Consider the following 15888-nt stretch of genomic DNA (forward strand, 5'->3'; position numbering starts at 1 on the left):
TCGCAAAAAAAAAATCGAGTCAGGAGCTATAGCGAATTCACATTATGTGAATTCGCCTTGAATACGATATTACAAGTGTGGCCATTCAGTAAATTTTTCACTTGCGAAAGTTTATCGGTTACTTATTTACAGCGATTAATAAATAACATTATTAGTTGTTTTGTTTACCTTTGCTATGAACTTATTAGAAAAAGTGAATTTCGTATGCAGGTTGTACAATTATTTTAAAGTTAATTTAAAAAAATTAACATATCTCTTTGTGTTTTTGCAATCCAAGCGTTAGCTCTGTACAAGGCAAAGATGTGAAACAATTCGGGAAGCAGCACATGTTTGACTCGGTAGAGGACACCTCGTGGAATTCTAGTGAAGCAAGTGTCTGATTACGTTTATACATACATATTAGTTGGTATTAAAATATTTTTTGAGATAAACGTGATGAATTAAAAGAGCTGTTTAGTTTACGACCCGGGTGCCAAAATTGGACCAAAATTGTCGATATGGAAACAAATCGACGCGTTTCGAACCCAATATTAATATTCCAAACGTAACGAAATTCTTGCCAATTGTTTAAAATTTAAACACAAACAGCAATTCTGTAAAAGTAGTATTTTGTATCACAAAGGCGCTTCGAACACGGCTCGTATCGTAATCGGCACAGGTTTTTTTCTAATGCAATGACTATAATTTTAGATGATGTCTAAAAATGTTAATTCAATTTTGTTTATACGGTGGTTACAATACCAGTTCAAGAAAGTATCTTTGTGCAAAAACCTGTGAGTTGCATTTCAAAAGTCCTCAGATGACATATCATTAGTGTTGACTGATTGGTTTTCTTGGAATGTTGCCCATGGTTGCCGCCGTAGCCGAATGAGTTGCCTTAAGCCGGAATTTTGTTTACACGATTATATGTAAAAGAAGTGTTTTTCTGGTTTAATCCACGATGTATAGAATGCACAGGTGGGCCCAACATCCAACCGTTAATCGGCTCTCAGCGAATTTGAAGGAATTAACTGATTTGCTGTCGTCATAAGGGATTTGATAGGAGTTTTTTTGCAACAGAGGTCGTCAAAAACTGAAATTGTGTTGGAGATACGTAGTATGTAAGAAATCAACTTTGTCACACCCCAACAGCGACGTGCTGTCAAGTCCCCTATGGCGTGGCAGCTAAATTGACGCACAATTATGTTTCGGATGGCCTTATCTTGTAATCTCACATTCTTGGTTTAACCAATCTATCTATATTCCTCTGTATATAAATACTCTGCATTCTTTGCGTGTCATCCCCTCGTTGGAGAACGAACTTAGACAGTACTTAAATTTGGGTGAATCAGCGAACAGAATGGATCTAAATTTAGAATTATCCGTACACCTAAGCCCATGTTTTTTTTTTTTTTATATGCATTTTTTCATCTCTGTCTTTATTAAGATGCATCTAATAACTACATTTTTACTTCTAGGGTACTCCACAATGGGTAGTAATCAATTTTAAGGAGCCGCAAGCAATCACAAAATTTTTGCTACAGTTTCAGGGTGGATTTGTTGCAAAACCTTTATCAGTTAACATTCAAAGGATGGATGGTGAACTTATTGTAGAAGAAACATTCTACCCAGAGGATGTAAACTCTCCTCAGACTTTTCCATTAAAGCTGCCAGTGTCAAATAAAGAAGCTGGGAAGATTAAGTTCTTATTCCCATCAAGCACAGACTTTTTCGGGAGAATAATTTTGTATAAAATTGAAATATATGAATAAAATCAGTTTTTGTCTAACTTCTTTGGAGTCGATAATAGTACATATTTGACAACAGGTGTTGGCTAGTCGCAAACAGAAAACGCCGAAGATCATAGATATAAACACTGAAGTACTCCGGACTCCTGACGATGTAGAGAATTCAAAGGTGGCGCCATCGGCAAACCGCTACTATGTTCTTGGCGGATTTGACATCACGTCAGCGCGGAAAATAAATAAATAATATTATAAATTTAGTTTGCAAAGTTATTAGTTTGTGATGCAATCAGTGAGTATGTGATTTTTTATTTGACACAATAATAAAAATGATGTGCCGCTAAAGCACGAATGATAATAAAGTCTTCACATCAGTTTTTCCCCCCTTGCTTGCATTTTGTTTTTGTTTTCGCAAGGTTTATAAATTGAGTTTTGACGGGATACGTAGACGTATGTAGAGGCATAAAGTGAGTGTCTTGTGTATGTGATTATATGCTATAGAGTTAGATTAGCCAAATCAGTTTGATAATAACCTTAATAACAATAAAAATTGAACTAATTATGTACTTAAAATGTCATATATATTTAAATAAATACGCCAAGAATCATCATTATCATTATCGTTTCCTTTATCTCCTATTGGAGTATAGGGCTTCAGACCATCAAGAATTATGTAATACAATATTGCGCCTCCGAATTCGCTGTGACGTCAACACCTAACAAAATGGAAGGGAAATCAATTGTTTGTGAAGCGGAAGAGTAAGAGAAGCAAAGGAAACCGCCAAACACAAGAAATTATATACACACGGACTTTCTTGCCTTGGTGCCATCGACACAAAAAACTGCATTTTGAGGTGTTTTTATAATTCGTGCTTTCACAATTTAACACGGGGCATTACATTTTTATTAGTTTGTGCAGTTTAAGAAAGACACATCTTAAAATCACAATACTACCAAGCCATTTACTGAATATTTATCAACAAGAAACATCTCTTCCTTTTGTTTGCTTATCTGCAGTGCTGACATTATTGGTTGCCGAAATCTAATTGAAAAGTAGCTGTTTTTTAAAGGTCACCTTATATTTTATACCGTGTACATATATAGATACATATATATTTCTTTGATATATAAATAAGTGCGATGAAAAAAGTGAACCTGCTGTTATTTTATTTTTTATTAGCGCCAAAACATAGTGTTTTAAGAAAGATATGAGAACTAAATGACCACCTTGATTATTGTTTGAGGAAAATTGATTGTGTATCGTCCCGGTTACTTCAGATATATTTCCAGCTTTCTACATCACTGTTTATTGGAAGTACCTTTCCAGATGTCATTTTGACAGACGGAAGTGGTAGCGACACCATTTTAAAAATGGCCACCTTCTTTCTTTCGAAACGTGGGAAACGTCAACATTGGTTGGTTTTCTTCTTCGGCGAAATTGATTTTCTTAAATTTTGCCATAAAAGTGCAAAGTAAGTGTAATAAATAGAAGTTTTTCTCAAATGAAGATTTACTTAACGAAAAATTTATATTCTTGTAACAGATGCCGCGTGAAATTAAGGAAGTGAAAGATTTCTTGAACAAGGCCCGTCGCCCCGATGCGCGTGCTGTAAAAATTAAGAAGAACCCTTCTAATACCAAGTTCAAGATTCGTTGTTCGCGATTCTTGTACACTTTAGTGGTGCAAGACAAAGAGAAGGCCGAGAAAATCAAACAATCTTTGCCACCAGGACTGCAAGTTAAGGAAGTCAAGTGAATATTTTACCTTCTCTAATCGTGTGATAATTCAAAGGAAATTGGAAGATTGCATTCATATGTTCTGTGACTACCTTATGCAAAAACATATTTGTATTCAAGAAATGAAATTTAAATTATAAATATGTTTTACAAAAGTTTGTGTTTTACTTATACATATGTGCATGCACATACATATCTAATTCTGTGCAAAGGAGATCTCACTGAAAGAAATTTACATACTATGTAACTTATTTCGTCAAACGTTTTAATTACGGTTGGGTTCATTTAGAAAAGTGGTAAAGTGGTGGATATTTCAACACATTGTTTTTAATTCAGTACACCCATGACTGAGCTTAATAAAGCCAATTAAGGTAAAAGTTCTCAAAACTCAAGGTCTGATCACTAGTGGATTAGAGATGCTCGAGGTAACTTCTAACAATGCTGCAACACTCTAATTTTGTAGGACTTGGTATTACTTCGATTTCCTTTTGCAGGAGCTGTCTGGAGGATAAGATGGGACCATCTCAACACCTCATATGTGCTGCTAGTTAGGCATCTCTCACTTTTTTGCTACGTCTACGGGTATAACAGGTTTAGATATTATTCATCTGCTGAATTTTATAAGTAGTACGAAGCGATTAATTTATTTGTCGTTGTTGTAGCAGCATAAACATTCCTCTTGCATGCATGAGAAATGCTGTAGTCCTTAATCGGGCATCGTCACATTGTCAAAACAGGATCCCAGGAACAATGCTGCTGATATCAATTGAGGAATTTGTGTCCACTTGGAAAAGCAAGTAACTAAAAGAACAGTTGCGCTTCGATTGGTAGAAGCAGATCTTCACGGTGTACTAGCACGGAAGAGGCCGTTGGTAACAGCATCGCAGCAACAATACCGAATTGAGTTTCCTCGAGAGCACATATCCTGGACTCAAATCTGGGGCTTTATATTTTATTCAGCGATGAAACGAGAATAATTAGAATTGGTCGAGATGGTGGGAACTTCGTCGCACCAACGGGGGAGGGTCAATAACTCTTTGGGGCTGCTTTTTGCGGAACGGTGTCGTATCAATTTATCGTATTGAAGGTAATATAGATGCGTTCAAGTACGATCAGATACTATAAAATGTAATGTTACCTCATGCGGAAGAGAATTTACCGGTGATTTGGAAATTTCAACAAGACAATGATCCGCAGCACACTTCTCATGTGGCAAACAAGTTTTTCGAAGGCAATTTGATCACTGTTCTGGATTGGGCATCTTCGAGTGTCGACTTAAATCCATTAGAACATCTTTGGAACTACGCAAAAAATGCACTCAGTACGCAATATACATACATATAACAAATTTGCATCAGATATTTTAAAATACCAGGGCAGCATGAGAATCCATTCCAGTTGAACACTTTAGAGGTTTAATAATGTCTATGCAAAGGCGCTATGCAGCAGTAATAAAGCAAAAAGGATTTTCAAACAATTAATGTATACTTTTCTTTTCATCTGTATTTTTCCTGATTTTTCACCCCGCGCCCGGAGTTCTCAGATAAGCCCGGAGAGTAATTCGAATTATATGAATTAGACATAACGGGAAAGGGCCCGCATTTGCAATTTCCCCCCGCGGCCCGTATATGCTCTCTACGGCCCTGTACACACACCATATATATATATATATATATATATATATATATATATAATTTCCGCGTACACCTGTTTTGGGTGTTTGGCCGAGCTCCTCCTCCTATTTGTGGCTTGTGTCTTGATGTTGTTCCACAAATGGAGGGACCTACAGTTTCGAGCTGACTCCGAACGGCAGATATTTTTATGAGGACCTTCTTCATGGCAGAAATACACTCGAAAGTTTGCCTTGCCTGCCGAAGGGCGACCGCTATTAGAAACCACTTTTTCTTCATTTTGGTCTCTCACCGAGATTCGAACCTACGTTCTCTCTCCATTTCGAATGCTAGTCACGCACCAACCCACTCGGCTACGGAGGCCGTCATGGCTACGTATGTACTTATATACCACACTAAAACTTAATATCTGTTCTAAAAATTCGAATATGTTACCTTAAATAAATTTGTATGAATTTCTTCACTTAATATAAGTCGGATTACCTTGCCTCAACACTACTATTCAAGGCGAATTCCCACAACGTGACTTCGCTATAGCTTTGTTATTTTCTTCCGATTTTTTGGTTTAAATGTCAAAGTGTGCATCGTATTTGTTATTCCCTAATTTGTATGTTGTACATATTGTTGTTGCTCTAGAAAAGCTACTGGTTGCTCAGTACTGGCCGGCTATAAATCCGTGTAAGATTCAAAATAAAAGATTAAAAGTATTTGGCAATGTCCACACTACTACCTTAGTGCGTGTATGAATTCCTTTTAGAATTATTTAATTTCCATTTCAATTAAAAATCATATCAAAGAAGTTTAAACATCTAATGCCTCAATTTTAGGAAAGTTTAATAGATTTAATATTTTTTGGATACTTTTAGTATAAACAACGGCTTTTAGTCTCTTGTCTTATTTTTTATTAGATTAGACCATTACAAAAATTTTAACAAGCAAAAACAAAATATGATATCATACATGCACAAGTTTTTTGTCTGTATTACTGCTATCAGCATATGACAAATGAAAGGAATAAATAGTGCTTCGATTCACACAATGGTAGATAAGCCATCTTTAGAAAACAGATACTATCACTATTTAAAAAGAAGCATATTAGAGCGATATACTATATCTATTTATTATTACTTAACAAGTTTTAATTCTTACAATTCATATAGAAATCAGATCGTCTTCTTCGCCAACTTCCAGCATGGCTTGCATTATCTTACGCTTGAGCTTCTTTCGTGATGTATCGGAATTGAGATGACGAAATTCTGTAGCAATCAATTCCCCAAAAGCGTCCCATTGGTCTCGTGATCTTAGGATCATACAGGTGTCATCTAAACTTTTTTTACTTACTATGTCGCTAGTGTTTTGCCCACATTGATCTCCCTTGGGATTATGGTGGTAGTTGGTGGCTTGCTCATGCTGTGAATCTTCAATAGATATTTCCTGACATTGAGATTTCAGTCGCTGCGGGGATATTTGGTCCTGTTTATTACAAACTCTATTATGGTCTTCGTTGCATTTGACGCGTTGACTTGCTTGTTTGGATGGAAGATAATGGCTGCCTTTGCTCCCGATCACCAACATTGAAGTCGTACTTTCATTTCTTTGTGCATTGCAGTTTTTGGTTTTGCTTGGCGATACGTGATCAACAACGCCTACTTCATAATCACTGACCATAATCGAATCTTCAAATTGATACTGTGTGATTTGCTCTAATGTGTCATTAGAATTTTGTACATTGGCTGGTTTTGTACTTTGTTGCTCAGTTTCGTCTTCGCTTGTTATATCATACTTTATATTTGAATCCATTCTACGCATTTTAGATTGATAGCCGCCAGGACGAGGCTCAATTACATCTCGAAGAAATTTAAGGGCTTGGAAATGTTTCCACCGACAACCTTCTGTTTTTGACTCAGTGTCGTCTCCTGTTTCCTCAACTCTTCGTTCAAGTTTTTTCATCTCCGAGTTGAACTGATTGCGCAAGTTATGAATCTTTTTTCCAAAATCCATTTTTGTGATGCGTAAATTTGAGCATATATCCTCAATAGCTTTTGTTCGCTTTTCTTTATTTTTATATGCCTCAGTGTAATGATTCCATAAGCAATCATGTTGCCGGTACAACTCAATTAACTGGGTAATCTTTTCTCTTGTCCATACTGTACTCTTCCGTCGGGGACCAATTTCTACGGACTCACTCGTTTTCGCCATTATATGATTGTTTAGGACAAGTTTGCGTCCTGTATTAAATTAAAATATTTGTTTACAATGTCCACAAACGAGAAGATAAATGAAGATACCTTCTTGAGCAATGTTTTTGGCGTTGCCGTTTTGATATTTTTGAGTAAATTGACAAGGGGAAAATGGTGGAGTGTTTATATTCTAGTGGTAAGAATTACTTTCTTAACAAGATTAATGAAAATGTTTACATATAATGAAAAAATCATAGGGAATATTTCGATTAATTTTGCACTCTCAGCTTAAAAAGCCAACCATTTTCGAGCGTTTCCCCTTGCTTATTTGTGTATATACAGATACAATTATTTTGCGATGGTATTTAGCGAAGTAAAATGTAAAAAAATTTATTAAACTTGAGTTCAAGGCGTATTCATTAAGGGTGGTGGCACTAGACCAACAACAATGCTGTTGTTGTTGTTGCAGCAGCATAAACATTCCCCGTGCATATACGAGGAATGCTGCTGAAGTGACAGTCCTTGGCCGGATATAAATCCGGGTCGTTCCGGTAACGTGAAACCGACTGTCGTGGGAACGACAATGTTCTGAACGTTTCATTGTCAAAGCAAAACATTGGGAAACTTGAAAATAAATAATGAATTCGCCTTGTTTCATGAGCTGACAGCCACATGACACAGCGAAAAAAAAAAAAATCAGCTGATTTACCAACAACACCTTTAGTAGATCGCCTTGGTTAGGCTCTACCTTTAGCCTGGTAACGCCGGACAACATATGCTTGCATTAGGGTTGCTTTACATTCCAAAGTGTATTAAACAAATTAGAATAAGAACTTGGCGTACACTTATTTGACAAAACGAAATTAAACACTTTGTTTACTTGTCTACATAAACGCGATTGTGTATTTTGACCTATATTAATAGCCACTTGCTTTACATATCTCTATATATTAGTGTTGACAAGCAATCTATTCACTCTTAACGTTATAATTAATAAAAAAATTTGCTTTTCACTTTAAAATTTTACTATTTTTCCATTTCAAGATACATTTTTGGATTAAACAAACGGCTAAACTATCCATTACTACTACTGTATTTGGATGGTAGGAGAAGGGGGCGTGGCACCTTTCAGTCCCCACATTAGAAAGAGTAAGTACCCATAATTCTAACTATGACAGTCTCAATTTCCTAGGGTTTCTATATGGCCCCCACGAAAAGCGTAAAAATTACGTTTTTTCACTACCCTATTTGCTTAAAACAAAGTAAAACAAGGGTTAAGACAATAACAACATGGCAATTGAACATTTCGGAAAATTAAATGTCTAATAAATATTTATTTCCTTCCTTAATACATTCGTCTCATATGAAATTTTTTAAATTTTGTAACCCAAAAATGTGTTGTGTTGTATTCCAAACAAAATTGTAATATAAATTTTCAACCTTTGAAGATATCTTTCCTAGCGCAATAATTATGTCATATTATGACAGAGTTGCATTATGGCAGCACCGAGCATAATTTTTTTTTTTTAATTTTTTTGGCGACGTTTGCAAAATTATATTATAATTTTATTCGGTATAAAAATAGAAAATACAATCACATTTTTTCACTAATGAATTCACAATTCTCTTTTTGCTTTCTGTGTACGATTTTTCGAAAACAGTGAATTTGGCAAATGAGCAAAGGAAGTAATTTGTGCAAAATAAGACTAACAGCGGTTGCTTAAAAGTGTATTGTTTTTATAACTGTCTGAACGCAGCTACGCCAACAGTTTTTCTCTTTTTTGACAGCTAGTACCTTTTTTCAATTTTCTTTTATAAAACCAAGGTAAGTAGATAACAAGGTGGATTTATCATAATAAATTCGCCTTGGTAGAAAATGACAACAGTTTGACAGTTGAGAGTAACTTGAGAAAATTTTGACAATTTAGAGACAAAAAAAAAAAATTGAAATTGCAACCTGCTGCTGCTCCTGTTTATCGTGCCTTCGTTATTCCTAAAGCAAAAAACCAAGGTGGATTTAATAAGGTGACAGCATTCACCCAGCTGAATTTTTCGCCGTAGGTATGGCTTACGTCAAAATGATATGGTTTGTTTGTATGTATTGGTATGTTTACATTTGCTTGCTGATTTTGACGTGATGCTTGCACCAAACGCAACAACAAATACATGTAGGGTTTTACTTATATGTGTTTGCTGTCACCTGTAATAAATTCGCCTTGCAAAAAACATACAAAAGTTTTCAAACACATTAACTTCAACTCGTAGCATGTACTTTAGTTAGTAAAAATACCAAACTTGTGTACATGTATTGGGTTGGGGAATAAGTGCAAAGCGTTTTTACATTTTCTTTTATTTTACAATTGTTTGACAAAAAGTAAGTATTCATTCGATAGAACTCTTTCTGCTCAACACAACTATGTTAATTGTATTTTTAAGTTATTTAATTTTTATTAATTTTGGGGGTTAGCAATGGAATACCCAGAAGCCAAAAATCAACATTTACGACACCTGCTCTTCTTTGCCGAAGCCGCCCGGGACATTGCGAAGTGTATGGTGTCATAGACGAATCTACAGCAAAGTTCAAAAAAGGGGACTTTGACGTCAATGGTACGTCCCGCAGCGGAAGGTCTCGATGAAGAACGCCTCAAATCAGTTTTAAAGGAGAACGGCCGCCAAACCAATCGGGAATTGGGTGCCTTACAAGTTTAATATTAATATTTAAGTCATGGTTGAATAATTTAAAATTTTTGTTTTTAAATAAAACGAAAGCTCAAAATGTACTTTCAGTTTACTTAAAATTCGTTTTGCCAAACACACTGCTATAAATGACCATTTATTAGAATTTTCCTGAAATGGAGAGAATAATCATCTCGATTTGTGAAGCTAACAAAAGGCGCACAAAATTTTGGAAACCTTGGTTATTTTACAAAAGCCCCCAAAATGTGACGTCGGAATATTTATTCGTTAATTAGTAATAAATGCTGAAGCAGCTACTCAGTCGCCGAAACACGTATTTTTTTTGCTCCCAGACCAGAAACTTGTGGGTTGCCATAAAATGTACAAGTGAGATCTTAGCATGGGTAAAGCTATTCGATTTCGAAATTCTTTGAGAAGAAAATGAATTCGTGATTATTATAATTTTATTTCATTAATCATTTAATAGAAATTAAAACACATCATTTTTATTTATTTGGCAAAGTGTGTCTGAAATTAGCCACTAGCGAACTCTAGAACAATCCCTATTATAAGTTCGGTTAATGAGTGTCAGCAATGTCGCATAATTTGGCTAAAAGACTTGTCAGTTGAAGCAAAGAGTTCAATCCGTCTACAACTTTCATGTGGGTGATTCCTATTTCTTTAATGAATTTTAGTTTAGTATTTTCATCAATGTTGAGACGCTTGCATACTCGGAATATATTCCCAATTATATCTTCACAAGCATAACCAAGTCTCCACAATTTTGTGAGGATTTTGTACGCTTTATGTATATCGTTTTGTGCACAATGTTGCAGCATGTCCTGTAAAAGCATGGGATGCGGTTCGTCACAAACTTTGAATACGTTTGCGCCCGTAATCGTTCCGAAACCTTGTGCTGTCGATTGTAAATTATTTAACGCCTGCCTCATATCACCTTGCGCAGTAAAAACGATTGCTTCCAATCCGTCCTCTTCATAGGAGAGCTCTTCTCGTTGACATATCTCAATTAACTTAGCAAGTATTTGCCCATCTGACAGTCTTGTAAAACGCAACATTGCACAACGAGATTGTATTGGTTCAATAATTTTCTCGCTGGTGTTGCATGCAAGAGCAAATCGTGTTGTATTACTATAAATCTCCATCGTTCGACGAAGTGCTTGTTGAGCTCCTTCAGTCATGCTATCAGCTTCATCTAATATAACAATTTTATGCCTGCCTCTTGGTAATGTCACTTTTTGTTGGGCAAACATTTTTATTTTGTTACGAACTACGTCAATGCCACGTTCATTTGAAGCATTTAGCTCGAGTACGGCTTCTTTATAACTGTCTCCGAGCAAAATACGTGCCAAACACTGGATTGTTGTCGTTTTACCCACACCAGGAGGGCCCTAAATGAAAATATCACTCATTACTCATTTCCATGTATCACAATTCTAATACTACGTACTGCTATTATAATATTTGGCGCATTTCCTTGCGTTGCAAAAACTGAAAGGCGGGCAATTGTATCCTCATTTCCAACAATCTCCTCAAATTTTGTGGGGCGATATTTTTCAATCCAGGGTAGGTTGCGTCGTTTTAAATCTTCTGCAGTTATTTCTACTTCTTCTGGCATTTTGTCCAATTAGCCAAACGATCACTTTCAACAATCCAAAACGACGGTTCTAAATTTGCCGGCAAATATTTAGTTTGCAGCTCAACAATACATGTAGTTGTACTTTAATGATACCGGGTGCATATTATCGATATTTTACTCAATCATCAGGTATTTGGGTACTCATTAGTGATAGAAAAAAACAATTTACATATGTACCTGATTTGGTATTATTAAAGGTATTATTAAAGACACCTTTAAATAGACGCGGTACGCTGCGGCAGAAAACTTTCCGCAGCAAACACAATTTACAGCACGTAATAAGCAGATATATCGTAAGCAAAGTTGCAATTTAGAGCTAAAGTTCTACTTCATATTTTATTTACAAAAGTGTTATGGACTATAAAATAAAATTTTTCTTTATAAGAAATATGAGTTTAAATTTGTTACTAGTAACCATTATGCCTTCTCAAGGAATGCATTTAAAATGGTGTACAGTGCCGATAATTTGAGCTCGTCAGCAATGTTTCTTGCTGGATGTCAGCAATGTTTCTTGCTGTATCGTACCGCGTCTGATTGCGTAGGCCTTTAATCGCTGCATCAAATAATCAGTTTTCGTGCGCAATAATAGGAGGCAAGCAAAACGGCCGGTATAAGCGAAAATGTGCCATTCTATCTTCTTTTGGCGACGCTCAAAACTCATTTTGTTTCAGATGTAATTATAAAGCAACCTGGCTTTGCTCTCATTTCTTTTTGATATTCGATAGGCGTATTGTCGCTATAACTGCTCCAATTATAAGAAACACAATATCTACGTACATGCTTTTTTGAACATTTTTGAAATAATACGACAAATAAATTACTAATATTTTATTTTTTTTTTGCCATTATGACATTATAAAGCTTTGACACACAGTAATTTTTTTACTCGGAAAATTAAATTTTGACGGTTCGGCGATAAGTTCTGACACTTTCAAGTTACAAAATTTTCAGTTACAATGCGTCAAATTTAATTTGATTACAAGTTTCATAGATGGTTACTTTGCATTACCAGTAAAGCTGTGTCGCTTTTAGGGAGTCCAATATAGCAGATCTATCATCATCATCATGCATTAGTGTTACAACACGGGGTGGGTTAAAGCTCCTTCTGAGCAAGTAGATGGGCGTCTGTAAATAATATATTTATTAGCGTGAGAACGCAAATGTTTGATTGGATCTTACCTGGGTGTAGATAGAAAGTGTGAGTGTATTCGAGCTGTAATAATTGCTGCCGGTATTGCTATTTTTTATGAGATAGAATCATGTTCTGTCACATAATTTCTGCAACAATGACAGCGTCTTGCGTTTTGTCAGTTAAATTTTGGCAATTTGATGGTGATCTTTAGCTAATCAACCGCAGTATAAAAGTTTTTACTGCAGGGTGGAAATGGAAGAGGAAAATTAAGTTTTTATTGAATAAATACTACTTTGAAGCTTAATATTGCTTTTAGCGCAAAAATAAATTCAAATAAAACGAAGCTATCTGCCCATTTTTTCATATTGCGGCGAACATACCCTATGTGTTGCACTTGGGCCGAGCTTATGAAAGGTTGTAGGAAAATCGGCTTACCCAATAACTATTATAATGGTCTATTGAAACTTGCGTTTTTATTTTTAGTACAGTTGTACTTGGTCAAGAAAACAGTCAAAATTTAATAAATAATTACGTTGCAAATACTTCATTGGATCAAAACAAGCTGACACCAATGTACGGTCTGGCATTTTTTTGTTTTTTGAATTAAACTTTATTTTATGTTTATACTTATAGTTCCTGGAAGACCCTCTACAAATATTTGAATTGATTTAAAAAGAGGTTGTCTGTAAAGTCGGTTTACTGACGATAGTTTAACGTGATAACGTCATAAGAAAATACTAATTGAATGGTTGCATTTTTCAAAAGAAAATTTTAAATTTATTTGTTTGATAGATATTTTGTATGGATATAGAGAATGAATTAACATTAACATAACATAATATACTTTAACATAACATAACATAACATAACATAACAAAACATAACATAACATAACATAACATAACATAACATAACATAACATAACATAACATAACATAACATAACATAACATAACATAACATAACATAACATAACATATCATAACATAACATAACATGCTGTTCAAGCAAGGTAACGACGCATGAGCAAGATAACGACGCATTTTTTGGTGCGTGCAGCCGGCTACATAGAATTATAAGACGTTATCACGTCAAAAAATAATAATAACATTAAAACAACAGGTATTATTAACAAACTTGGTTTTATTTTAAATTCTTCAAGTAAATCAAATTAATAATAATCAATAAGAAGGCATATGCAAATACAAATATGTGAATTTATATATGTACATATGCGCATACACATACACATATACGCTCACTTAAGTAGGAGAGAGCAAGATGTCGAACGTTGCCGTTCGTTTGCTTTGTCGTTCGTTCCGCGCTTTCGCTTGCAGTTCATTCAAGGTAACGGCAATGAGCAAGGTAACGACATATGAGCAAGGTAACGGCAATTTGCAAGGTAACACTAATGAGCAAGGTAACGACACATTTTTTCGTGCGTGCAGCCTGTTAAATCGAATTATAAGACGTTATCACGTCAAAAGTGGCTTTGATTTAAGTATTCCAAGGAAATATACCTTGTGGTAAACCAATTTAACATGGGAAAGTCTTAGATAAGCTGGGTAGATGTTTCCCTTTTCAACCTTAAAAAGACACGCAATGGGGACATGAGAGTAGAGGATAGTTCATTTGGGAGTGATTGAAGGTGATCTCGGTATTTCCTCTCTTTTATTAAAGGAATATATAAGTCAAGATGAATTTGATAATCCATCACGTACGATGGAGCGTTTACCAGGGTGCGTAAGGCTTTGGACTGAAAACGTTTTAGAATTTCCAAGTTTTTCGCCTTCACATCGAGAACTGTTTAAGGAAAAGTCCATTCTACGTATTTACAGCAGTGAAAAGTCAACTTGTGCCCGGACATTACCGTTAAGTATTCTCTCATTTAACGATAGATATACAGTAGGTGCTTTATAAATGATCAACGTTACATAGAAAGGGGTGCACATAAATATAATGAAGTAAGATGCGAGCGAGATTAGCAATACGTTCTCACATATATGTATGTATGGGAAATGTTTATGTTGCTACAATAACAACAAACAAATACGTATTTACATTCATTTACATTTATATATATATATAATTGGCACCCTTTTTGGGTGTTTGGCCGAGCTCCTCCTCCTATTTGTGGTGTGCGTCTTGATGTTGTTCCACAAATGGGGAGACCTGCAGTTTCAAGCCGACTCTGAACGGCAGATATTTTTTTATGAGGAGCTTTTTCGTGGCAGAAATACACTCGGAGGTTTGCCATTGCCTGCCGAGGGGCGACCGCTATTAGAAAAATGTTTTTCTCAATTTTGTTGTTTTCACCGAGATTCAAACCGACGTTCTCTGTGTGAATTCCGAATGGTAGTTACGCACCAACCCATTCGGCTACGGCGGCCGTCATTTACATTACATTTATTTGGGCCCGTGACATACATATTTATATGTGTAAATAAATATATATATGCAAGTGTGATATTAAAACAAAAAGTGGTTTAATTTTATTTAACTAAGCTTCGTCAATTTGAAACTACCTATTTTGTTACCTATGCAAAAACTGAATTCTCTCATAGAAAAGGCGGATTAATTGACCAAAAAAAAACTTTGAACTATTGATCCCCAAGTTATGATTATTCTTACACTTACTTATTTGATAAATTACCTGTACCTTATTAACTTATTTATATTGTATTTAGAGTTATTTTTTATTATATACACATTTTTTTGTTATTTGTGTGGATTTTTGGTTAATTGATATACATATTTTGTCAAAAAGTCAAACTTTCGCACGCACTGCTACAAAAAAATGTTCTATGGTTTAATATATATATAATATATTTATACCGTACATCTGGCTCATAAGTACACCATTTTGAAGACAAGATGTTTTTATACAAATTTTACTTTTCCTCGATATTTACTCAAAATTTCTAGAGTTAGCAACGTAGTGTCTACTGAGAGGGCCGATTTGTAAGGAGGGAAAGGAGGGAACGATAAGTATGTTTACTGAGCAAACCTTTTATTATTGAATCATGATCATGCACCATGGCTACAAAATAAAATATTTTATTTGTCTTTATTTTAACTGAGTAACGCAAAACAGTAATCACGAACTAACCTATTCGGCTACGGCGGCCGTCTGCTGCAAGTGTAAGCGCTTA

The 15888-nt window shown here is 35.2% G+C and overlaps 4 protein-coding genes across 4 annotated transcripts; 2 read left to right on the top strand and 2 right to left on the bottom strand.

The window, feature by feature from the left end:
• The first annotated feature begins 90 nt into the window (after positions 1-90).
• Positions 91-1778, top strand: LOC129243894 (nuclear receptor 2C2-associated protein). Its single transcript, XM_054881316.1, has 3 exons — positions 91-210; positions 278-368; positions 1458-1778. The coding sequence occupies exons 1-3, from the start codon at positions 176-178 to the stop codon at positions 1749-1751; spliced, it is 420 nt and encodes a 139-aa protein (XP_054737291.1). The 5' UTR covers positions 91-175; the 3' UTR covers positions 1752-1778.
• Positions 1779-3085: 1307 nt separating this feature from the next.
• Positions 3086-3616, top strand: LOC129244678 (60S ribosomal protein L38). The gene is made up of 2 exons (XM_054882450.1): positions 3086-3196; positions 3268-3616. The coding sequence occupies exon 2, from the start codon at positions 3268-3270 to the stop codon at positions 3478-3480; it is 213 nt and encodes a 70-aa protein (XP_054738425.1). The 5' UTR covers positions 3086-3196; the 3' UTR covers positions 3481-3616.
• A 2369-nt stretch (positions 3617-5985) lies between these two features.
• On the bottom strand, positions 5986-7412 carry LOC129244613 (uncharacterized). Its single transcript, XM_054882338.1, has 2 exons — positions 6242-7412; positions 5986-6168 (listed from the first exon to the last, which is right to left on the bottom strand). The coding sequence occupies exon 1, from the start codon at positions 7289-7291 to the stop codon at positions 6245-6247; it is 1047 nt and encodes a 348-aa protein (XP_054738313.1). The 5' UTR covers positions 7292-7412; the 3' UTR covers positions 5986-6168; positions 6242-6244.
• Positions 7413-10042: 2630 nt separating this feature from the next.
• Positions 10043-11688, bottom strand: LOC129245971 (replication factor C subunit 2). Its single transcript, XM_054884433.1, has 2 exons — positions 11417-11688; positions 10043-11357 (listed from the first exon to the last, which is right to left on the bottom strand). The coding sequence occupies exons 1-2, from the start codon at positions 11582-11584 to the stop codon at positions 10527-10529; spliced, it is 999 nt and encodes a 332-aa protein (XP_054740408.1). The 5' UTR covers positions 11585-11688; the 3' UTR covers positions 10043-10526.
• Positions 11689-15888: the final 4200 nt, after the last annotated feature.

This window comes from Anastrepha obliqua, chromosome 4, assembly GCF_027943255.1.
Source record: "Anastrepha obliqua isolate idAnaObli1 chromosome 4, idAnaObli1_1.0, whole genome shotgun sequence".
NCBI lineage: Eukaryota > Metazoa > Arthropoda > Insecta > Diptera > Tephritidae > Anastrepha > Anastrepha obliqua.

What these genes read in the sequence shown, in the direction of transcription:
- LOC129243894 (XM_054881316.1), top strand. Translation starts at nt 176, where the DNA reads ATGAACTTATTAGAAAAAGTGAATTTCGTATGCAG. An exon ending in AAAGTGAATTTCGTATGCAG is followed by an intron (nt 211 to 277) that starts GTTGTACAATTA and finishes TTGCAATCCAAG; the next exon opens with CGTTAGCTCTGTACAAGGCA. An exon ending in CCTCGTGGAATTCTAGTGAA is followed by an intron (nt 369 to 1,457) that starts GCAAGTGTCTGA and finishes TTTTACTTCTAG; the next exon opens with GGTACTCCACAATGGGTAGT.
- LOC129244678 (XM_054882450.1), top strand. Translation starts at nt 3,268, where the DNA reads ATGCCGCGTGAAATTAAGGAAGTGAAAGATTTCTTGAACAAGGCCCGT.
- LOC129244613 (XM_054882338.1), bottom strand. Translation starts at nt 7,291, where the DNA reads ATGGCGAAAACGAGTGAGTCCGTAGAAATTGGTCCCCGACGGAAGAGT.
- LOC129245971 (XM_054884433.1), bottom strand. Translation starts at nt 11,584, where the DNA reads ATGCCAGAAGAAGTAGAAATAACTGCAGAAGATTTAAAACGACGCAAC. An exon ending in CGCCAAATATTATAATAGCA is followed by an intron (nt 11,358 to 11,416) that starts GTACGTAGTATT and finishes ATTTTCATTTAG; the next exon opens with GGCCCTCCTGGTGTGGGTAA.